Genomic DNA, 21224 nt, shown 5'->3' with positions numbered 1-21224 from the left:
ATTAGACCAACTCCCTGATAGGAAGCGCTAGTTCAAACATCAGTTTTGATGTCTATTTGACCTGGTTCAAACATCAGTTTTGATGTCTATTTGACCCGGTTCAAACATCAGTTTTGGTGTCTATTTGACCTGGTTCAAACATCGGTTTTGATGTCTATTTGACCTCGTTCAAACATCAGTTTTGATATCTATTTGACCTGGTTCAAACATCAGTGTTGATGTCTATTTGACCTCGTTCAAACATTGGTTTTGATGTCTATTTAACCTGGTTCAAACATCAGTTTTGATGTCTATTTGACCTGGTTCAAACATCAGTTTTGATGTCCATTTGACCTGGTTCAAACATTGGTTTTGATGTCTATTTGACCCAGTCTTACTATCACATATAGAAAAGCCTTCCGATAAGCAGCACATCAAATAGATGGCCTCCAAGGGAGAATCTCACCTCACCTACTTCTCAAAACCAATTGGATTGGAAAGTCAGAGGTCTCGCCCCTCTGACCTTCTCCTCCAGTGGGTTTTTAGGAGGCAGCGAGGAGGGAGGACATGAGGAGTATGGAATTGAGATTCTCCCCTAGACTACCCACAGTATCTAAACTACTGGGAACGGCTTCCATTTTCAAGCAAATCATTATGGTTTGATTATAAAACAGGATCTCCCTCCCTGGTCTTGGCAGATAAAGCTCAGTTGAAAACACCGGAACTGCCTGTGAGCACGTCCGCAGGCCTGTGGAGAGAGGCAATTTATAGGCTAAATTAATTCTTATTTATCATCAGCCTAAATCATAGGTTTTTCTCATCACATATGAAGAGTATTTGTGCCTCTGCATTGCAAAGACAGAAGGAAATTAAGTGCTTTATATTCCCAAGCAGAATTTCCTTGCCAATCAAGAATGGACGGACAGACCTTTCTAACCATTTTAATCGTGTAGACGCCCAATCAGAGAAGAGACAAGGATTGAACAAAATTTGCACTCGCAGTCTGAGTTCATCTCGATGTTTCACAGCTCTGGAATAATTGATTTCTCCTTTATTCTCGGGGAGACGGACAGGGGAAGGCTTTAGACATGGGCAGGGAAAGAGAGGCACGAGACTTCACAGGCCTGCCACTACACTCATCCAGTTTCACTCTGGTCTCTCCCCCCTGCTCTCTTCTCTCTGCTCTCCAGCTGCCTTTAGCATTTACAGACTAAAGAAGACATTATGGTGACTGTTGTCTATCAGCCGCAGGTTAAGCTGGGTGATGTCTTTCACCTCCTACTGAATGCTTTTGTTTATGTTTTGTGTAGCAGGGTTCCATCATAGACTCTAGTCAAGCTTCAGTGGCACAGCAGAAAACATGTTGCAACCAACTGTTGCCTCACCATTTGAAATGGTTGGGTACTTTTAGTGTGCGCCCCAGGGTTCACTGCTCTTAGTGTGGTGCAGAACAGCGCAGTTGATCATCTCCAGTAATGCCTTTTAGAGAAGAAGGAAAAGCCTCTATAACAGAAGCACCATTGGATACCTGTCAGCCTGCCTACTTCTATAACAGAAACGCCATTGGATACTAGGCAGCCCGCCCACTTCAGCCATACTCAAGATACTTCACAAACACATACGTTAGCACTGTTCCAGTGTGCAGCTCTTCTCAATGATACCATTGTTTTAGATGGGGTGTGTGTCGAGTAATGGCCAATGGGCCAGAATGGGTTTCCTGACCGGAGCTCGTCCACGGTATTCTATTGACTGTCAAGGAGCATAACAGAACATAACATGCAATGTGTAGGGATGAAGAGGATTATGATCTCAGACGGTACAAAGCTGGCTCTTCACTAAGCCATGCGTCATTTAGTGAAATATGAAAAAGACCTGGGCCCTGCCCAGTCACAGCACATTGTTGTGTTGTATGTTTCAGACTGATGTCATGCTCTCAGTCCTCCTCTGTACAGAGCAATGTGCCTGGTAGGTGACCAATGTCTACAAGCATCAGGGAAGCAACTCAATGGTCCCCCATACCATCAAGATACCTCATTCACCTCCTGAAAGACACACAGGCCTATCGGAGTTGAAAAGGGAGACTTTGTTCAGGTCAAGCTCATGAACACGGACCGATTTCTATTGAGAAGCCAAAGGATAAACAAAAAGACACCAGCGAAAGGAAAATAAAACACCAAGATGTCAGTGATAAACATCCCTTCCTCAAACCTCCGCCATTATTTTATAATGTCATCCTATAGGCTGGAGAGAGCAGCAGAACTTGATAGTGTTCCATTGGCCCTTCACCCAATGGGAGGCAACTGGCTAAGCAGAGGGTATTTAACCGGGGGGGAGAGCGAGCTAGCTAGTTCACCTGGGACTGGGGGCACTCTAGAGGCAGCAGTCAGTGAACAATATGAGCAAGTCATTTTTTCCCCCTGCCAGAGACACTCACCACTCAGAGAGCCCAGACAGTATAATGAGGAATCAATGGAATCAATAGCTGCTGCTTGTTATTCATTCAGGACAACCCACTGTGCTCCAGGCTCAGACACAGCTGGAGGGGGGCTTTGATGCTGCTGACAGTTTGACAAAGACACAAGCTATACTCAAGTCATTAAGATGGAGGGCATGGCTGTATACAAAGCACGTAGTATGGATCACAGCCTCGCAGGTAAGTGGGTCCACAGACGTGTATAGCTGTATACAAAGGAACTAATATAGATTACAGTTAAGTGTACGCACCGCTCAGAAGTGTCCGTTCAGAGTCAATGAGTGCTTTTCTATTTGTAAAGACTGACATGTGACAATACCAGCAGAAAACAAAATCAATGGATTACCACACAAAGAAGAATTCAGATTTTTTATTTCAGTTTTCCCCTCACAACAACAATGCCAGAGAGAAAGTATTTTGTTACCATTGCATTGTAATTACTTGAAAGCAACCAAAAGAGAGAGGCAGCCATTTTGGAGAACGTAGCAGTAGAAGCAGTTCTGACATGCAGCAGAGCCGGCAGGTTAATCAAACCCAGAGAGCGAGAGGACGATCATTTCCCCGAGCCACAGTTTGAACCCTAAACCCCTGTATATCCCTCCGTTCAGAGCCCACCCACCAAATTCATCTAATACAAAACACACTGCGGCAACAAAGGATTGCAGATCAGAACACGTTCAAAACTCAATCAAAAAGGGAAAAACATTATACAATTCTAAATTGCATAATGGTCAATGTTGACATAATGACATCACTACACAGCAATGTTTTAATAACAGATTCATCTTTTTTTTTTTTTTTTTACATACATTTTTTGTAATAGCCAACGTGGTGATTGGTCAAGGGGTATTTACGCTATTATACGTTAGAGTAACCTTGGTCATAAATGTTTAGTGTGATATGTTATCAGTAGAGGGTTACGTAGAGAGTGGGTAACCAATATTATTAGCAACCTAAACAGGACCTACCCTCTCATACAGTACAAACCCCCGCCCCCAGTTGAAGCGCTGGACAGTTAGCCAGTCAGGTCTACAGAGAAGAGCTACAGCACACAGTCAGGGGAAAGAGGCCATCTTACTGGGCTAATAGAATATCTTTACAACCGTTCTCCATCTAGCACAACTGATGCTTGGAAGATGAATATAACCAAGTGGTCTTACAATACTGAAAACGGCCAACAAAATTGAACACTATTGAATGTCTCCGGTTTTTCTGCCAACATCTTTGTGCAAGGAGCGCACACAGGACTTGAGAGCGATCATATTTAAGTGTTAAGCTCTATTCATTTTTTTTTTACATTGCATCCTTGTGTGTTCTGGGAGGGTCCAAGTCGGTGCTTTTCCCCTCAGTGTTTGGTCCCCAAGGGAGACATGATTGACAAGTCCATCCATTCAATGGCTACTGAAGAGGCAAGAAGAAGAGAGAATCACTACAACTTAAAAAACAAAACAAAAAAGGGAAAAAAACTAAAACTGCAAACAGACAAAGCAGTGCTAAAGACAGAGGTCGGGGGAAGGGGTGTGTCCATCCTGTCTGTCTGGGGGACCACTGCTGCATCCGTCCCCTCTAGGCTCCCGTCTCACTTGAGGAGAGCCTTGATGGCGTCGGTCTCGGCTGCTTCGAAGGCGCTCTGTCCGTCTGGTCCTTTCTGCTCCTTGTCGGCTCCCTGGGGGAGGGGACATGACAGGGAGACATTATGATCTGAGTGGAGCATCAAGGCCTCAACCTCAGTGTGAACCCGCTCTCTCAAATTGGCCAAGGTTAGAATCAGTGTTCACCCCACACCCCCATCCAGCCCTCTACCCAAGGACACAGGTTCAGCCCATCAGTAATGCTCTGTGAGAGTGTGGGCCAACCTGCATGTCCCCCTCAACCCACTCTGTGATGATGTGGTCCCTATCACCCTCTCCAAGTGCATTCCAAAAGGAGAGGCAAGGCACTGCGCAGAATCACTGATTAACTCATCAACAAGCATCCCAAACTACTATTCATTATAGGTTCAAGATGAGCAAAACTGTGCAGTGCCCTGCTCTGGCTGACTCCCTCTAACCCAATGTTTCTCTTCATCTCTCTCACACACAGAGTTTTAGAACAAGACAGTGAAGGTGAATGAGGGTGAAGGGAATGCAGCAAGGGTTGCAAATAACAGACGAAGTGGGATAAAACGTACAAGAAGACTAGCTGACGAGTGGTTGAGCATTACCAGACCATCAACTTAAATGGAAAACTTTAGCCTCTTAGCGGGGGCTTACGGAGCCCGGGCAGAGAACACGCCATTGTCGAGTGGAGAAGCCTGACCCACTTTGAGTACCAGGCAGAAAGTGTGTGTGTATGTGCTGCCAAAAGGGGCACGGGGATTAAACAGGACTGGTGGATACAGTCTTAGATAGAGATCTCTAAAATTGGGGGAAAAGCTCAATTTAAGAGTTTACTTGCATCTAACAATAGAGTGTTCTGATGCAACTTTGTGAAAAGTTATATATATTTTTTATTTACAATGACGACCTGGCTTAGTGAGATTGTATGGGTTTCAATATTCATAACGGGACCAAACTATCACCAAATAAATGTGGTAACATGGTTAAACAAACCAGCAATCATCAGACACAGAAAGCGAGCAAAGCCTCAACACCTGTAGTTGGATGGTGTGTTAGTGAGGCATCTTGTGACCAAGCCTGGTGTTCTCCGTGGTCATCGGAAAAGAGAACAAGGAGGAAGAGGCCCTCTAGCTCAGGGGAAGTCATTAGCTAGCAGCTGGTACCGGTGGAGGAGGCCCTCTAGCTCAGGGGAAGTCATTAGCTAGCAGCTGGTACCGGTGGAGGAGGCCCTCTAGCTCAGGGGAAGTCATTAGCTAGCAGCTGGTACCGGTGGAGGAGGCCCTCTAGCTCAGGGGAAGTCATTAGCTAGCAGCTGGTACCGGTGGAGGAGGCCCTCTAGCTCAGGGGAAGTCATTAGCTAGCAGCTGGTACCGGTGGAGGAGGCCCTCTAGCTCAGGGGAAGTCATTAGCTAGCAGCTGGTACCGGTGGAGGAGGCCCTCTAGCTCAGGGGAAGTCATTAGCTAGCAGCTGGTAACGGTGGAGGAGGCCCTCTAGCTCAGGGGAAGTCATTAGCTAGCAGCTGGTACCGGTGGAGGAGGACCCAGACGTAACAGTACTCCTCAACAAGACTCCTAGTCAACACAGCCTGGGAGAAGGCTGCTACCTAGCAGACTACCTACAGGAGCCTTCCAGCACCATCTAATGAGCATTCCCTGACTCATTATATAACTGGAGCTAGCGAGCTGTATTATCCAGTGAAGACCAACTTGTGTTGTCGTACACCGACACAGCTTCTCACTCTCCCTGGGCTCTACTGACAGGGGGGACAAAACAACTAGACTTGAGGGACGTGGAGGAGGCCATCTACCATGGACATCCACCGGTCTCCACTTAGAATAATGAGCTAGTCTAAAATGGGAGTAATGATGGAAACCAGTAAACACTGATGGTCCAAACAACATCCAGCCAGGAAGAGATTGAGGCTGCAACTATTTTTTTTACATGCATTTAACCTTTAACTAGGCAAGTCAGTTAAGAACAAATTCTTATTTACAAGGACGGCCTACCCCGGCAAGACCCGAACAGCGCTGGACCAATTGTGCGCCACCCAATCACGGCCGGATGCGATACAGCCTGAGCTAAGTGAGATGTAGGCCAGTCACAGCATCCTGGAGTGACAGAGCAAAACAACGCCACGGTGTGTGTGTGTGTGTGTGTGTGTGTGTGTGTAGTAAGTAGTAATAGGGGTTATGTAAGTCTGCCTCTTGGCCGAGGTGTCCATTAAGTCTTCATTATGCCATTATTGAGTGGAAAGGAGAGACTGCCCATGCATAATCTATCAGGCCCTCAGATCTCCTCCCCTCAGGATTGGTTATAAGATGTGATGCTTACAGGAGTCCTTCGACCCGCCCGCTCCAGTCAAGCGGCCGTGGGGCCGTTCACGGGGCATATTTTACATGGCCTTGAACGAGGGAGGAGAGGAAAGAAAGGAGAGATCGATATCTGTATAGGGATGGAGAAATACTTCTGTTGGCTGCACTGTGCTCAAAGAAGAGGAAAAAGATAGGAGGGCTGTTTGACCAAAACACGAGCAGGGTGCTGATGGCTGTGCTGCAAGACAACAGTGAGGGGAATGGCTGTACTGCAAGACAACAGTGAGGGGAATGGCTGTACTGCAAGACAACAGTGAGGGGAATGGCTGTACTGCAAGACAACAGTGAGGGGAATGGCTGTACTGCAAGACAACAGTGAGGGGAATGGCTGTACTGTAAGACAACAGTGAGGGGAATGGCTGTACTGTAAGACAACAGTGAGGGGAATGGCTTCGTAAGAAGCATTTCAAGGTCCTGGAGTGGCCTAGCCAGTCTCCAGATCTTAACCCCATAGAAAATCTTTGGAGGGAGTTGAAAGTCCGTGTTGCCCAGGAACAGCCCCAAAACGTCACTGCTCTAGAGGAGATCTGCATGGAGGAATGGGCCAAAATACCAGCAACAGTGTGTGAAAACCTTGTGAAGACTTACAGAAAACATTTGACCTCTCATTGCCAACAAAGGGTATATAACAAAGTATTGAGATAAACTTTTGTTATTGACAAATACTTATTTTCCACCATAATTTGCAAAGAAATTCATTAAAAAAAATCCTACAATGTGATTTTCTGGATTTTTTTTCTCATTTTGTCTGTCGTAGTTGAAGTGTACCTATGATGAAAATTACAGGCCTCATCTTTTTAAGTGGGAGAACTTGCACAATTAGTGGCTGACTAAATACTTTTTTGCCCCACTGTATATGTAGCACAAAAGCTGTAAAATAAAAAAAACATATTTGTCCTCTGAAGAGGGTTTAATAAAAGTAAAAGAGTGGGAGTTGTTAAGGGAGGTAGGGAGGGCTTCAGTGCAGATTCATAATTAACAAGCCCCGTGTTCTTCTGAAGCAGTCTCTCTGGCCTGTAGTCAAGTCAGCAACTCTCCCTCCCCCAGCATGCTGGCTGGTTAGGGTCAAACACAGGGTTAACAGGCCTTCAATAATGCAGGAACCACCCGTGGGCAGTCAGAGGTCAGCTCCCATGATGCTCAGGTGCACACTTCTGAGACTGTCAAGCATTTTGTCCAGAATGAATACTTGAGTTATCATGAATGATACATTCTGGTAGTAGTGGACTACCGATGCAGTATTCGATTCCTCTGAATGTTTCTTAAAGCTGAATAAATGAGCGGACACGAATCAATGAGAAGACATTCAAGTACTGGCCTGCTGTTGCTCTTGATGTGTAATAACAGTGTGGTTAAAGGTAGCCAGAGAGAAAGTGTTTCAGAGCTCCAGTCCTGCTGCTGTAGCTTCTGGCTGAAACGAGACATCAGGCTGCTGTGGCGTGGAGCGTCAACTCATATCTCCTCGCACTCCACTTCAGGCCTAACCCCTGCTGATGAGCCCTTGGCTGGCGGTGACCCGGGCCTGCCGTCGCCTGATGACAGACGCCACATTCTCATATCTGCCAGATGGGGTCTCAATTGCTGACGTATAGCGCCGAGGCTGTCCCCGCCCCAAGAGGTAATCTGGTTACAGCCACATATCTCGGTCTCTGCATGTATCGTGACTGTGTCCCCGCCCCAAGAGGTGATCTGGTGCCATCCATATTAGAGGTCGACCGATTTAAAAAACTTTTTTTTCTTCCTTTAAAAAAATACATTAAAATAAAAATCGTCATGGCCGATTAATTAGGGCCGATTTCAAGTTTTCATAACAATCGGTATTTTTGGACACCGATTACATTGCACTCCACGATGAGACAGTGGCAGGCTGACCACCTGTTATGCGAGTGCAGCAAAGAGTAACGGTAAGTTGCTAGCTGGCATTAAATGTATCTTACAAAAAACTATCAATAATCACTAGTTTATCTAGCTTGTCCTGTGTTGCATATAATCGATGCGGTGCCTGTTCATTTATCATCGAATCACAGCCTACTTCGCCAAACAGGTGATGATTTAACAAGCGGATTCGCACTGTCGCTGCACCAATGTACCTAACCATAAACATCCTTGCCTTTCTTAAAATCAATACACAAGTATATATTTTTTAAACCTGCATATTTAGTTAAAAGAAATTCATGTTAGCAGGCAATATTATCTAGGGAAATTGTGTCACTTCTCTTGCGTTCAGTGGAAGCAGAGTCGGTGTATACACTGCCTGGCTCGTTGCGAACTGTGTGAAGACCATTTCTTTCTAACAAAGACCGTAAATTCATTTGCAAAATTTTACGTAATTATGACATAACATTGAAGGTTGTGCAATGTAACAGCAATATTTAGACTGATGGATGCCACCCGTTAGATAAAATACGTAACGGTTCCGTATTTCACTGAAAGAATAAACGTTTTGTATTCGAAATGATAGGTCATTAATAGTTAAATCTGGAAACTAAGGCTCGTATTTCTGTGTGTTGATTATATTATAATTAAGTCTATGATTTGATAGAACAGTCTGACTGAGCGGTGGTGGGCAGCTACAGGCTCGTAAGCATTCATTCAAACAGCACTTTCCTGCATTTGCCAGCAGCTCTTAGCAATGCTTGAAGCACAGCGCTGTTTATGACTTCAAGCCTATCAACTCCCGAGATTAGGCTGGCAATACTATAGTGGCTAAGAACATCCAATAGTCAAAGGTATATGAAATACAAATGGTATAGAGAGAAATAGTCCTAGAATTCCTATAATAACTACAACCTAAAACTTCTTAACTAGGAATATTGAAGACTCATGTTAAAAGGAACCATCAGCATTCATATCTTCTGAGCAAGGAACTTAAACGTTAGCTTTTTTTACATGGCACATATTGCACTTTTACTTTCTTCTCCAACACTGTGTTTGTGTTATTTAAACCAAACGGAACAGGTTTCTTATTTATTTGAGCCTAAATCGATTTTTATTTATTATATTATGTTAGAGTTCATTCAGTATTGTTGTAATTGTCATTATTACATACATACTAAATAAAATAAAATAATTTGGTTGATTAATCGGTGTTACGGATACAAGTATCGTGTGTGTATCCTGTGTGTGTTTCTTTTCTCTCCTTCTCCCCTCACAGGTGAAAATCATCACTCCCCAATCAGACAATCATCAATCAGAAGACACACCTCCTCCTGTTTCCTACCCAATCACAGTTCCTTTCCCTTGGTTTAAAAACCCCATCAGTTGTTTGCTCTTGAGCTCAATTCTCTCTGTAAATGCCATGCATGTAGATCTCTGTGTTTCACTCTCTCTTTGAGTCTTAACCTCTCTTTTGTTTGAGCACCTCCATAGCACTTTGTCATCACCTGTGAGTATTGTTTTTGGTTATGGTGTTTGTTGCTGGTGGGAAAAGGGGGAAACCAAGACAAGTCGCCCATGGGCATACACTACCCGTAGGTGAACTTTGTTAAATACACTAGTTAGAACTGGGCGGACCACCCACTGTATTTTTGGTTAGTTAGTTAGCTGTTGTTAAAGTAGGCTAGTCTAGCTTAGGGGTGTTTTTGTATATTTATTGTTTCTTTCCTTGGGTCCAGCTCAGCCCCTTTTCCTGCTCCCCCCCATTACCGTGTGTTTATAAATAAACCTGGAGTTTGACGGTAGATTTCTGTTGTCGTGGGTATTTCGTTCACACTTTTACTTTGTCACAATAATAATTTGCATGAGATATGTTACGGGTCTCATTACCATCCCCCCTAGACTGTCGGGCCAAAAGGGATTCGTAACAATCGGTTTCAGCTTTTTTTGGTCCTCCAATAAATCGGTACCGGCGTAAAAAAAAAAAAATGAATCGGTTGACCTCTAATCCATATAATATCTCGGTCTCTGCATGCATCGTGACTGTGTCCCCTCCCAGTAGGGTTGATGCCGGGTGATTTACGTGGCGGGTCTTGTCCGTAGGATGCAAAGAAAGGGGCGCCGCTTGGAGTTTGGACACAGGTGAGTGGAGCAAGTCCCTTAACTGCTGTGGCGCTGGATCACTCGGCGAGTGAGGCCGCTTACGCCACTCTGATAAGCGCGGCACAGTGCTTTTGTATACCCCACCTCATTTAGCCTGGCTGGGAGATGACCGATGCTTACCCACTGGAAATATTAGCCTGTTGGTTTCCATTCTCACACAGTCAGAAACAAGAAAACACAAACATCCACATACAAATGCTGAGGCACACACACGTTTTATGAAAGTATTTGTAATTGTACTGACATGTCGGCGCTCCCCAGATAGAGACCAGAGACATAAAAAAAAGCACAATCACGAGGTAATAAAAGAAATGGCCATATTGTGCTTCTACCATGTGTTGTGCAGCTACAAGTGTGGGAGAGAGGGGGTACATCCATTTAGCAGCAGTTTGACATGTTTTCAGAGGGGGCAGAGAGAGAGCGAGAGGGGGCAGAGAGAGAGCGAGAGGCGGGAGGGGGCAGAGAGGGGGCGGGAGAGAGAGGGGGCAGAGAGAGAGGGGGCAGAGAGAGAGGGGGGCAGAGAGAGAGGGGGCAGAGAGAGAGGGGGCAGAGAGAGGGGGGCAGAGAGAGAGGGGGGCAGAGAGAGAGGGGGCAGAGAGAGAGGGGGGCAGAGAGAGAGGGGGGCAGAGAGAGAGGGGGGCAGAGAGAGAGGGGGGGCAGAGAGAGAGGGGGGCAGAGAGAGGGGGGCAGAGAGAGGGGGGGAGAGAGAGGGGGGCAGAGAGAGAGGGGGCAGAGAGAGGAGGGGGCAGAGAGGAGGGGGCAGAGAGAGAGAGGGGGCAGAGAGAGAGAGGGGGGCAGAGAGAGAGAGACGGGGGCAGAGAGAGAGAGGGGGCAGAGAGAGAGAGACGGGGGCAGAGAGAGAGACGGGGGGCAGAGAGAGAGAGGGGGCAGAGAGAGAGAGGGGGGCAGAGAGAGAGAGGGGGGGCAGAGAGAGAGAGGGGGCAGAGAGAGAGACGGGGGGCAGAGAGAGAGAGGGGGGCAGAGAGAGAGAGACGGGGGGGGGAGAGAGACGGGGGCAGAGAGAGAGAGGGGGCAGAGAGAGAGAGACGGGGGCAGAGAGAGAGAGACGGGGGCAGAGAGAGAGAGAGGGGGGCAGAGAGAGAGAGACGGGGGCAGAGAGAGAGAGACGGGGGCAGAGAGAGAGAGACGGGGGCAGAGAGAGAGAGACGGGGGCAGAGAGAGAGAGACGGGGGCAGAGAGAGAGACGGGGCAGAGAGAGAGAGACGGGGGCAGAGAGAGAGACGGGGGGCAGAGAGAGAGAGAGGGGGCAGAGAGAGAGAGGGGGCAGAGAGAGAGAGAGAGGGGAGGGGGCAGAGAGAGAGAGACGGGGGCAGAGAGAGAGAGAGGACGGGGGCAGAGAGAGAGAGAGAGACGGGGGCAGAGAGAGAGAGAGAGGGGGCAGAGAGAGAGAGAGGGGGGCAGAGAGAGAGAGAGACGGGGGGGCAGAGAGAGAGAGGGGGGGGCAGAGAGAGAGAGGGGGGGCAGAGAGAGAGAGAGAGGGGGGCAGAGAGAGAGAGAGACGGGGGCAGAGAGAGAGAGAGACGGGGGCAGAGAGAGAGAGAGGGGGGGCAGAGAGAGAGAGAGGGGGCAGAGAGAGAGAGAGACGGGGGCAGAGAGAGAGAGAGACGGGGGGCAGAGAGAGAGAGAGGGGGGCAGAGAGAGAGAGACGGGGGCAGAGAGAGAGAGAGAGAGGGGGGCAGAGAGAGAGAGAGGGGGGCAGAGAGAGAGAGACGGGGGGCAGAGAGAGAGAGAGGGGCAGAGAGAGAGAGAGAGGGGGGCAGAGAGAGAGAGAGGGGGGCAGAGCAGAGAGAGAGAGAGGGGGGGCAGAGAGAGAGAGAGACGGGGGGCAGAGAGAGAGGGACGGGGGGCAGAGAGAGAGAGGGGGGCAGAGAGAGAGAGAGACGGGGGGGGCAGAGAGAGAGAGACGGGGGGCAGGAGAGAGAGAGACGGGGGGGAGAGAGAGAGAGAGGGGGGCAGAGAGAGAGAGGGGGGGCAGGAGAGAGAGGGGGGCAGAGAGAGAGGGGGCAGAGAGAGGGGGGCAGAGAGAGGAGGGGGCAGAGAGAGAGACGGGGGGGCAGAGAGAGAGAGAGGGAGAGAGAGAGAGGGAGAGGGGCCGAGAGAGAGAGAGAGGGGGGCCAGAGAGAGAGAGAGGGGGGGGCCAGAGAGAGAGAGAGAGAGAGAGAGAGAGAGAGAGAGAGAGGGGGCAGAGAGAGAGAGAGAGAGAGGGGGGGGGGGCAGAGAGAGAGAGGGCCAGAGAGAGAGAGAGGGCCAGAGAGAGAGAGGGCCAGAGAGAGAGAGGGCCAGAGAGAGAGAGGGGTAGAGAGAGAGAGGGGTAGAGAGAGAGAGGGGTAGAGAGAGAGAGAGGGGTAGAGAGAGAGGAAAGTGATATAAGCCTCCACAGGGCTTACTATTAGAGAATGGCGACATCTGTAATTTCTATGTGGCTGCACCACAGGTACCTCACTGAGCCGGCATGCCATGATAGCAGCTGGGAAAACGTGAGCGGAATGAAAACACAGCACAGTGAGTGACTGACTCCTCCACAAGGCAGTGCACAAATCATGTCCTGTATGTACACAGTTCTGCATGAAACAAAATATGGTCTAAATCACTGCTCTACGACTGCACTGTGATAGTAGTTACTGTGTACTAGGAATACGATTATTTAATAATTTGACAAAGATCACCTCTCAAAGAATACATAACCTATCAGATTGTATGAATCCAAAAAATGGCAGCATTACAGGACTGTAAAAGCAGCTCCTTGGTGTTCAGGAAAAGTGTTGGCTCCTCACTACAGCGGTGGGTGACTGCCAGGACAGAGGTGCCTAATTCAGCCATCGTATCATCTCCTCAGTGTTCCGGAGCTGAGTGAGAAGTGTGTGTGTGTGTGTGTGGAGCTAGCTAGTGGGATAGGAACAAACAGCAGCAGTGCTGTGTGATGAGGTCTGGGAACATTCCAGCTCCCTCCACACAGAACAGAAGGTTTGGGCAGGCAGGACCAGACAGTCACTGAACATTCAGCCTTCATTGTAGTCCTTTGTCATACAGGAGTTACCGCATCAGCAGTTACACATCACACACAACTTCCAACACAGAAATGGCTCTGACGAGGGTAAAGACAGCTCTGTGCACGCGTGTGCGGCGTTACCTTTTCTAGCAGGATCTTGACACAGGTCAGGTGACCCTCGTACGTGGCAGAGAGCAGCGGAGTGATGCCATGTTTGTCTGGGGCCTGTGGGAGACCAAAGAAAGTGGAGAAAGAAAAGAAGTGAGCGGGTTTGTGCGTGGACAGGCAGCATACATCAGCAGACCAGTCGTCCCTGCCTCCAACACAAGGGCACTCTCGTTATCAGAGGAAATAACTGTGAGGGAGTGCTTTTATTTCTCTCCTTATCACATCAATGAATTAGAGAGGAAACTCACTCTGCCACTATTTATCTCCCCTGTTTCAGGAGCCCTGACTGGGCCCCTTATCTGAAGGGACTGGGGAAGAGAGACAGAGTTACACATTCTGTGGTGGGGGTGTTAGTGATACAAGACTAGAGGAAGCAAAATGGTGTAACAGCCAGACTGATGGATGTTGGAGTGAACGACAAGTGTGTTGGTGATCAGACCATGAGGCAGATAAGGAAGGTTGGGAGAGGACATGGCTCTACAGACTGTGTGCAGTGAGAGTTGGGCCTAGTTAACAAGCATTCCAAATTCACATTGGTACATTCAGGGTCAGAACGTCCAGTTCTAGCAAGTATCGGCTGAACGGTCAACACATGTCTGTGTGAAACTAACTATAACGTCTTGGGTCAGTGACACCCATAAGCACGTTCAGGCTTGTGTGGCAATAATGAGGGGCTGAGACCAAAGAAGAGCTTCGAATAAGGTTAAGAATTTCTAATATTAAGAATAGTTGCACACCGAGGCTACCTAGAAAGATACTAGCGCAAAACTGTACAATACAGTCACCTTCCCTAACTTGTAAATGCCAAACCATCACTCTACTCAATCCCATTGTAAAAGCAGATTGATTCCCTCCACTGCAGTGTGGTAATGGGTTGAGGCTCAGGGGAGCATTCTGACAGACTATGTGGTCTGGCCAGTTAGACTGTGCTGCTCTCTGCACACTGAGGGAATTGGGGGGGGGGCTTCAGGAGAATGACAAGTCCCTTATAACGGAGGAATCCCATTGGTCCAAATATAGAACTTAACCACTCTCTACATGTCTGAACAAAACTAGCAGAGTCTACAGTAGTTAAGTCATGTCGGTCTGAGTCGTTACTACAGTATGTGGTTGACTATAGTAGAAGCTTTGTATGAGTGGATTCAGAATAAGGGACTTGTTCTCTGGTACCATTAGGTCTATTCAATAAGCAAATGAATGCAAACACACAGAATGGAAAACACATATTTCCTTCCTCCTTGGGCATCAGTAATCACTGATCTCTAACGTGAGCAGATAGGTGACAGAGGGCTACCACCATAGCCTTCTTCCATATCAGTACTAATAAAATGGAGAGGACTCATATTAGAATACGGTTGTTAAATACTAACATCATAACAGCAGTAGGCCTATATTGACAGCAGTATTCTAATAACTGTATAACAGCAGTAGGCCTATATTGACAGCAGTATTCTAATAACTGTATAACAGCAGTAGGCCTATATTGACAGCAGTATTCTAATAACTGTAAAACAGCAGTAGGCCTATATTGACAGCAGTATTCTAATAACTGTATAACAGCAGTAGGCCTATATTGACAGCAGTATTCTAATAACAGCAGTAGGCCTATATTGACAGCAGTATTCTAATAACTGTATAACAGCAGTAGGCCTATATTGACAGCTGTATTCTAATAATTGTATAACAGCAGTAGGCCTATATTGATAGCAGTATTCCCACTAGCAGCTCTTACGTTGACATCTGCGCCCTTGGAGAGGAGGAACTCCAGCATCTCAGCCTGGCCACAATCAGCAGCATAGTGCAGGGGCTTCCTGCCACCCTCCAGGGTCCGGTTCACATCCTCATCCTAAAACAAAATACAAAACGGTTGAGATACCATCACCTACACAACTTCCCCTTCTGTATCAAGACTTGGTCACCCGCTTGCTAAAGAGGAACAAACACTTACTGCATGGACATGCACACAGTTAATACAATCAAATAACAGAAATCCTTTCTTGTGCCAGAAACACCCCTCAGTTCAAAAAACAAAGGCCGTCACACAATCACACCACACAACACGCCTCTTCCTAGAGTCTCCCTGCTGTGGTATTGCGAGGCCTCAAAATGTCAAGCCTGCAGGCGAGAGGAAAGACGGGCTCTGTAGCCACAGTCCATTGTGTGGAGCGGTGGGTAGTCCTGAAGAGACAACACTCATCACAGAGACCGGTCACTCAGACCGGGCAGCGTTGTCAGTGCCATGTCATACCATAGTACCTCTCTCATTAGCTGGCTATGTGGCCTGAGGAAAGAGGGGACTGGAATGTATTCACATGCTAAGCATCCCGCAGAAAAATATGCCAAGCAAAAACCATTGATTTCAAAGGTCAACAAAATCATACAGCTCTATGCACAATGACAACTTTGAACAATGTCCACAGTGAAAAAAGAAAACTTGATGCAAAGTTTGGTAAAAATAAATAGGGTAAAATCTCAGTTTAGTGCAGTTATCAAACTTTGTTTTTGCATAGTTCTCCCTGTAAATGTGTTTTGTAAAATGTTCCATGGAAATTGTTAAGAGTAGACAAGTCGTTGCGCATAGAGTTGTATGGTTTGCTTAACTTTGAAGTCAATGGTTTTTGTTTGAGTCTCCGCATAATTCCATCACCGCGTAACTGCCCTAAGGCAACAAGCCTATCAGGAGATGAGTCAGGGTCTGGGCTAGTCTTTGGCTGTGCCGGCCGGGCGTGATAATCAATCTGGCTCAGTAAAGGTTACAGCCAGGCTTTGGGTAATGCTAGCACCACTCACCTGCTCTCAAAAGCTTAGGCTAGACAGCACAGTGATCCAATGGATGCCGTTGCTGCAATTCATTGGATTTCTGAAGCTTGATAGGTCTCCATAACTCAGGTAAATGTAGCCTATGGTCGATCCATGTGTTGTAATCAGAGCTAATGTAGCCTGGTGAGAAAGGTTCCTATTGGATAAACAGACAGCAGCTGCAGACACTAGTTGCCCTTCCTGCAGTTCAAATATGAATACATATGAATGACAAACATAACGGCTAAACCCGACAGTGATGTGTAGTCAATCTGCTATCCTGTCACTAGCTGTATGACTGCGCGCATACATATACATACATACATACATACATATACACATATACATATACACACACACACACACACATACATACATATATATATACGTATATATATATATGTATATATATATATATGTATACACACACATATATACACACACACATATATACACACACACATATATACACACACACATATATACACACACACATATATACACACACACATATATATACACATACATACATACATACATACATACATACATACATACATACATACATACATACATACATACATACATACATACATACATACATACTTACATACATACATACATTACATACATACATACATATCCCACAGAGAACCATCTCTGGCATGCTCACCTGTGTCACCATTCCCCTGAAGGTCAAGGAAAACGGATTCCATGCCTTCATTTTACACACAAGCCAACTGAATCCATTAGGCATGATGGTATCTCATCCCCATTCTAATAGTTTTCAAATATTACCTCCAGGAGCTGGGTAATATGGGGCCAATTTAAACGGATTCATTGAGGGATATGGGATACGACAGTGGTTCAGTCTAATATCCACATGTGCAGTATGAAGTGTCTAGGAGCTGCCTGCTTTTGAAAAATCTTTGGCAACGTGTGGAAAAACCCATCTCCGCAACTGAATGGCCCAGATCTGAAACATTTCCATCCTATTGCAATTTAATTAATTTAATTGGGCTAGGTTTACACAGGCAGGCAAATTCTGATATTTTGGTCAATTACTGGCAAAACATCTGATTGGCCAAAAGACTAATTAGCGGCAAAAGATCAGAATTGGGTTGCCCGTGTAAACGCAGCCTTTGAGATCAATATGAGTAATGCAGCAACTCAGTGCATTAGTAATGTCCTTGCGTTCCAAAATCAGTAAAGACTTTCTTGAAATAGCTGTACTTCTGACTTTGATTAGACTCAATCACCAAAAGCTGAAAAGAAAGCAGAGCCTAAATACAGTCCACCCTAATGGTTAGGACTAGGCTGTTTCACAGAAGTTAGCTAATCAACTGATAAGTTGAGGATAAAAAAATAGAGGTCTGATTGTCTAGCGCCAAGCCTACAGTCTAAACAAAATGCATAAAAAGACATGTTGCTTTTACATAGGAGCTCTACAGAGCTAATGATTCATCAGTGTGGTTCTGCTTTCAACAGGAGTTAGCCCCACAGCTATTTTAAGGGGTTCAACCTACACCAGACTAGCTAAACCTCAAACCACAGTATTATTTTCAGGTACTTCACAGAAAGATCCAATGCTTAGATACCTTATGTACTGTGCATTTGGGGGTATTCAGACCCCTTCCCCTTTTCCACATGTTACGTTACAGCCTTCTTCTACCCCATAATGACAAAGTGAAAACAGGGTTAGAAATGGTTGCAAATGTATTAAAATAAATCATGAATACCTTATTTACATATGTATTCAAATAAAATGTATTTGTCACATACACATGGTTAGCAGATGTTGATGCGACTGTAGCGAAATGCTTGTGCTTCTAGTTCCGACAATGCAGTAATAACCAACGAGTAATCTAACATAACAATTCCAAAACTGCTACCTTATACACACACACAAGTGTAAAGGATTAAAGAATATGTACATAAAAATAAATAAAAATATTCAGACACTTTGCTATGAGACTTGAAATTGAACTGAAGTGCATCCTGTTTCTATTGACTGGACATGATTTGGAAATGCACACACCCGTCAAAGGTCCCACAGTTTACAGTGCATGTCAGAGCAAAAACCAAGCCATTAGGTCAAAGGAAATTGTCAGAGGTCCAAGACAAGATTGTGTCAAAGCACAGATATGGTGAAGGGTACCAAAAGATTTCTACAGCATTGAAGCTCCACAAGAACAGTGGCCTCCATCATTCTTGAAATTGAATGTTTGGAAACACCAAGACTCTTTCTAGAGCTGGCCGCCTGGCCAAACTGAGCAATCGGAGAAGGGCCTTGGTCAGGGAGGTGGCCAAGAACCTGATGGTCACTGACAGAGCTCCAAAGTTCCTCTGTGGAAATGGGAGAACCTTCTAGAACGACAACCATCTCTGCAGCACACCACCAATCAGGCCTTTATGGTAGTGGCCAAATGGAAGCCACTTTTCTGTATAAGGCACATGACAGCCCTAAAGGACTCTGACCATGAGAAACAAGATTCTCAGGTCTGATGAAACCAAGATTGACACTTGTCACGAAGAGTACAATGTCCTTGAGTGGCCCAACCAGAGCCTGGACTTAAACCTGATTGAACATCTCTGGAGAGGCCTGAAAATAGCTGTGCAGCAATGCTCCCCATCCAACCTGACAGAGCTTGGAGAAGTCCTGCAGAGAAGAATGAGAGAAACTCCAAAAATACAGGCGTACCAAGCTTGTAGCGTCATACCCTAGACTCAAGGCTGTCATCGCTGCCAAAGGTGCTTCAACAAAGTACTGAGTAAAGGGTCTGAAAACTTATGCAAATTTGAACATTTGTTTTTTAATACATTTGTAAAAACGTCTAAAAACCTGTTTTTGCCTTGTCATTATGGGGTAGTGTGTAGATTTGTTGAGGGATTTTTTTTTAAAGAAAGAAAGTATAAGGCTGAAATGTAACAAAATGTGGAAATAGTCTAGGGGTCTGAATACTTTCCAAATGCACAGTGTGTGCCTGGAATGTAGGCCTACAGAGAATGCAACATTGGTGATAAAATCTATTTCAAGGAGATGCCTACAAAACGACTGCCACCATTAAAGTGTTCTTCAAATATGATTGATTCAAGTTTGAGTTTATTTTACGTCTAGAATTTGACCAAAATAAGTTAGTCTAAATGACCAGTTTACAGACCAATAGCTAATGTTTCACTGCTCTAAAAATGGCATAGGTGTGGCCTGAAAATTAGTGAGACCCAGTCAGTATGGAGGCTGAATGATAAGATTTCCCGGAACATCCTCATTCAAAGTAGAGCACAAACAAGTATTATGATTAGGCCTACTTCATGTTTTCAACAGCATGAAGTTAGCAAGCTAGCCATCTAGATAGATCTGCCTTGCAACAAAGCTCTGAGACACCCGCACACTAGCTAGCTGTCACAACACGGGCCTGTGGATTTGGCTATAGCTAGTTTGGCTGCTTGCTAAAACCAACCATGACTGATTCTCAAGCAGGAGCCAACTATCTAGCTAAATAGGTAGTTAACGTTAGCTAGGTACTTGACCATATATATGCTTGTCTGCAGAAATATAGTCATTCATTAGGCAATAGAAAACAGACACACACCGATACCCAGTGATTGAATCAGATTACAACAAGTTGTTGCAGTAGCTCGCTAACCATCTGTTTAGCATGGTAGTTTGCTAAAGCTAGCTATCTAACAATTTACCCAATCTAGCTACCGATTGTTTTACAAACGTATGTAAAAGCAAACCTTCTAGCTAGCTACAGTGAGTTGTTGATAGTTAGGTGAACGGATAGTTAGCTAATGTATGTACACTAAGCTAGCTATGAAAGTTAGCTACCTAGCTAGCTAACCTTGCAATGCCATGGCTAGCTAACGTTTGCTAGCTATACAGACAAAACATAGCTAGCTAGCGCACATAGCTGGCTGATTTGCGAGTAAGATAGCTACAGTATATCGTACCTTCATTAGAGTCTTAACCTCGTCGAGGTCTCCATTTTTCAAGGCCCACATCAATTCTTTATCCCCCATTTTCTTGTGTTCCAAGAGTTCACTGTGGCTTCCCTAATGAAAAAGGCAGCTGTCAAACTTCTCTCAAGGCAAGCAGTTCTTGACAGATCACTCCGTAGTCAAGGGAAGGAGGCTATACACTTTGCAGCGTTAAAGGAATTAAATAATTTGCTAAATTGAACACCTGGTAGTTCTATAGTGCACTGCAGGCAATTGTTAAAAAATAAAGTTTCAAAGAAAGGACAGCAGAGGGGTCCGCCTTTCTCTCATGAAGCGTTTCCGATGCCGCACACCCGGAAGTTAACCTTTCCTTCATGCCAGAAAAATCCCACTAGAAAACACAAAGTCAAAATTGGCTAGATATGAACCATTCGCTTAAAAAAAAGTAAGTTTAGGGTTAGGCATAATGTTAGCAGTGTAGTTAAGGTTGGGTTCAAGGTTAGGTTTAAAACCACATTTAAAGAAGATAAATTGTAGAAATGGGCGGGATTTATGAATTTGTGGCTGTGGTAACTAGTGACGACCGAGATCGCAGATCGTGTGAATTTCCGCCTGATGAGACGCTTTTTGAGTATTCCAGGCTTTCTCAGTTCGGAATTTGACAATTATATTTTATATATAAAATTGTATATATAAAAATGTGAACGGTAAAATAACATTTGCACCACCCACTAACCCTGCACCTATAAAATCAAAACACACCCCTTATCCAACAACTTTTCTCAACAACTGTTCCTACTCCTGGCTTCTAGCTTGGGAGGATGGGACTCCTTTCAAGATCTCC

At 45.6% G+C, this 21224-nt stretch overlaps 1 protein-coding gene across 1 annotated transcript; it reads right to left on the bottom strand.

Moving 5' to 3' along the window:
- Nucleotides 1-2807: 2807 nt before the first annotated feature.
- On the bottom strand, nucleotides 2808-20738 carry LOC112264578 (myotrophin-like). Its single transcript, XM_024441275.2, has 4 exons — nucleotides 20393-20738; nucleotides 15372-15485; nucleotides 13613-13696; nucleotides 2808-4118 (listed from the first exon to the last, which is right to left on the bottom strand). Exons 1-4 carry the CDS (start codon nucleotides 20459-20461, stop codon nucleotides 4032-4034), a joined length of 354 nt encoding a protein of 117 aa, XP_024297043.1. The 5' UTR covers nucleotides 20462-20738; the 3' UTR covers nucleotides 2808-4031.
- Between the last annotated feature and the right edge of the window lie 486 nt (nucleotides 20739-21224).

This window comes from Oncorhynchus tshawytscha, linkage group LG15, assembly GCF_018296145.1.
Source record: "Oncorhynchus tshawytscha isolate Ot180627B linkage group LG15, Otsh_v2.0, whole genome shotgun sequence".
Lineage (NCBI taxonomy): Eukaryota > Metazoa > Chordata > Actinopteri > Salmoniformes > Salmonidae > Oncorhynchus > Oncorhynchus tshawytscha.
Note: the sequence above shows the minus strand (reverse complement) of the source record. Positions and strands in the feature narration are given on the sequence as shown.

Bases quoted from the DNA above. Each gene is read 5' to 3' on its own strand.
- LOC112264578 (XM_024441275.2), bottom strand. From the start codon at position 20,461: ATGGGGGATAAAGAATTGATGTGGGCCTTGAAAAATGGAGACCTCGAC. The intron at 15,486-20,392 runs GTACGATATACT...ATTTTGTTTTAG, and splicing joins AGGTTAAGACTCTAATGAAG to GATGAGGATGTGAACCGGAC. The intron at 13,697-15,371 runs GTAAGAGCTGCT...GGTCTCCCACAG, and splicing joins CCAAGGGCGCAGATGTCAAC to GCCCCAGACAAACATGGCAT.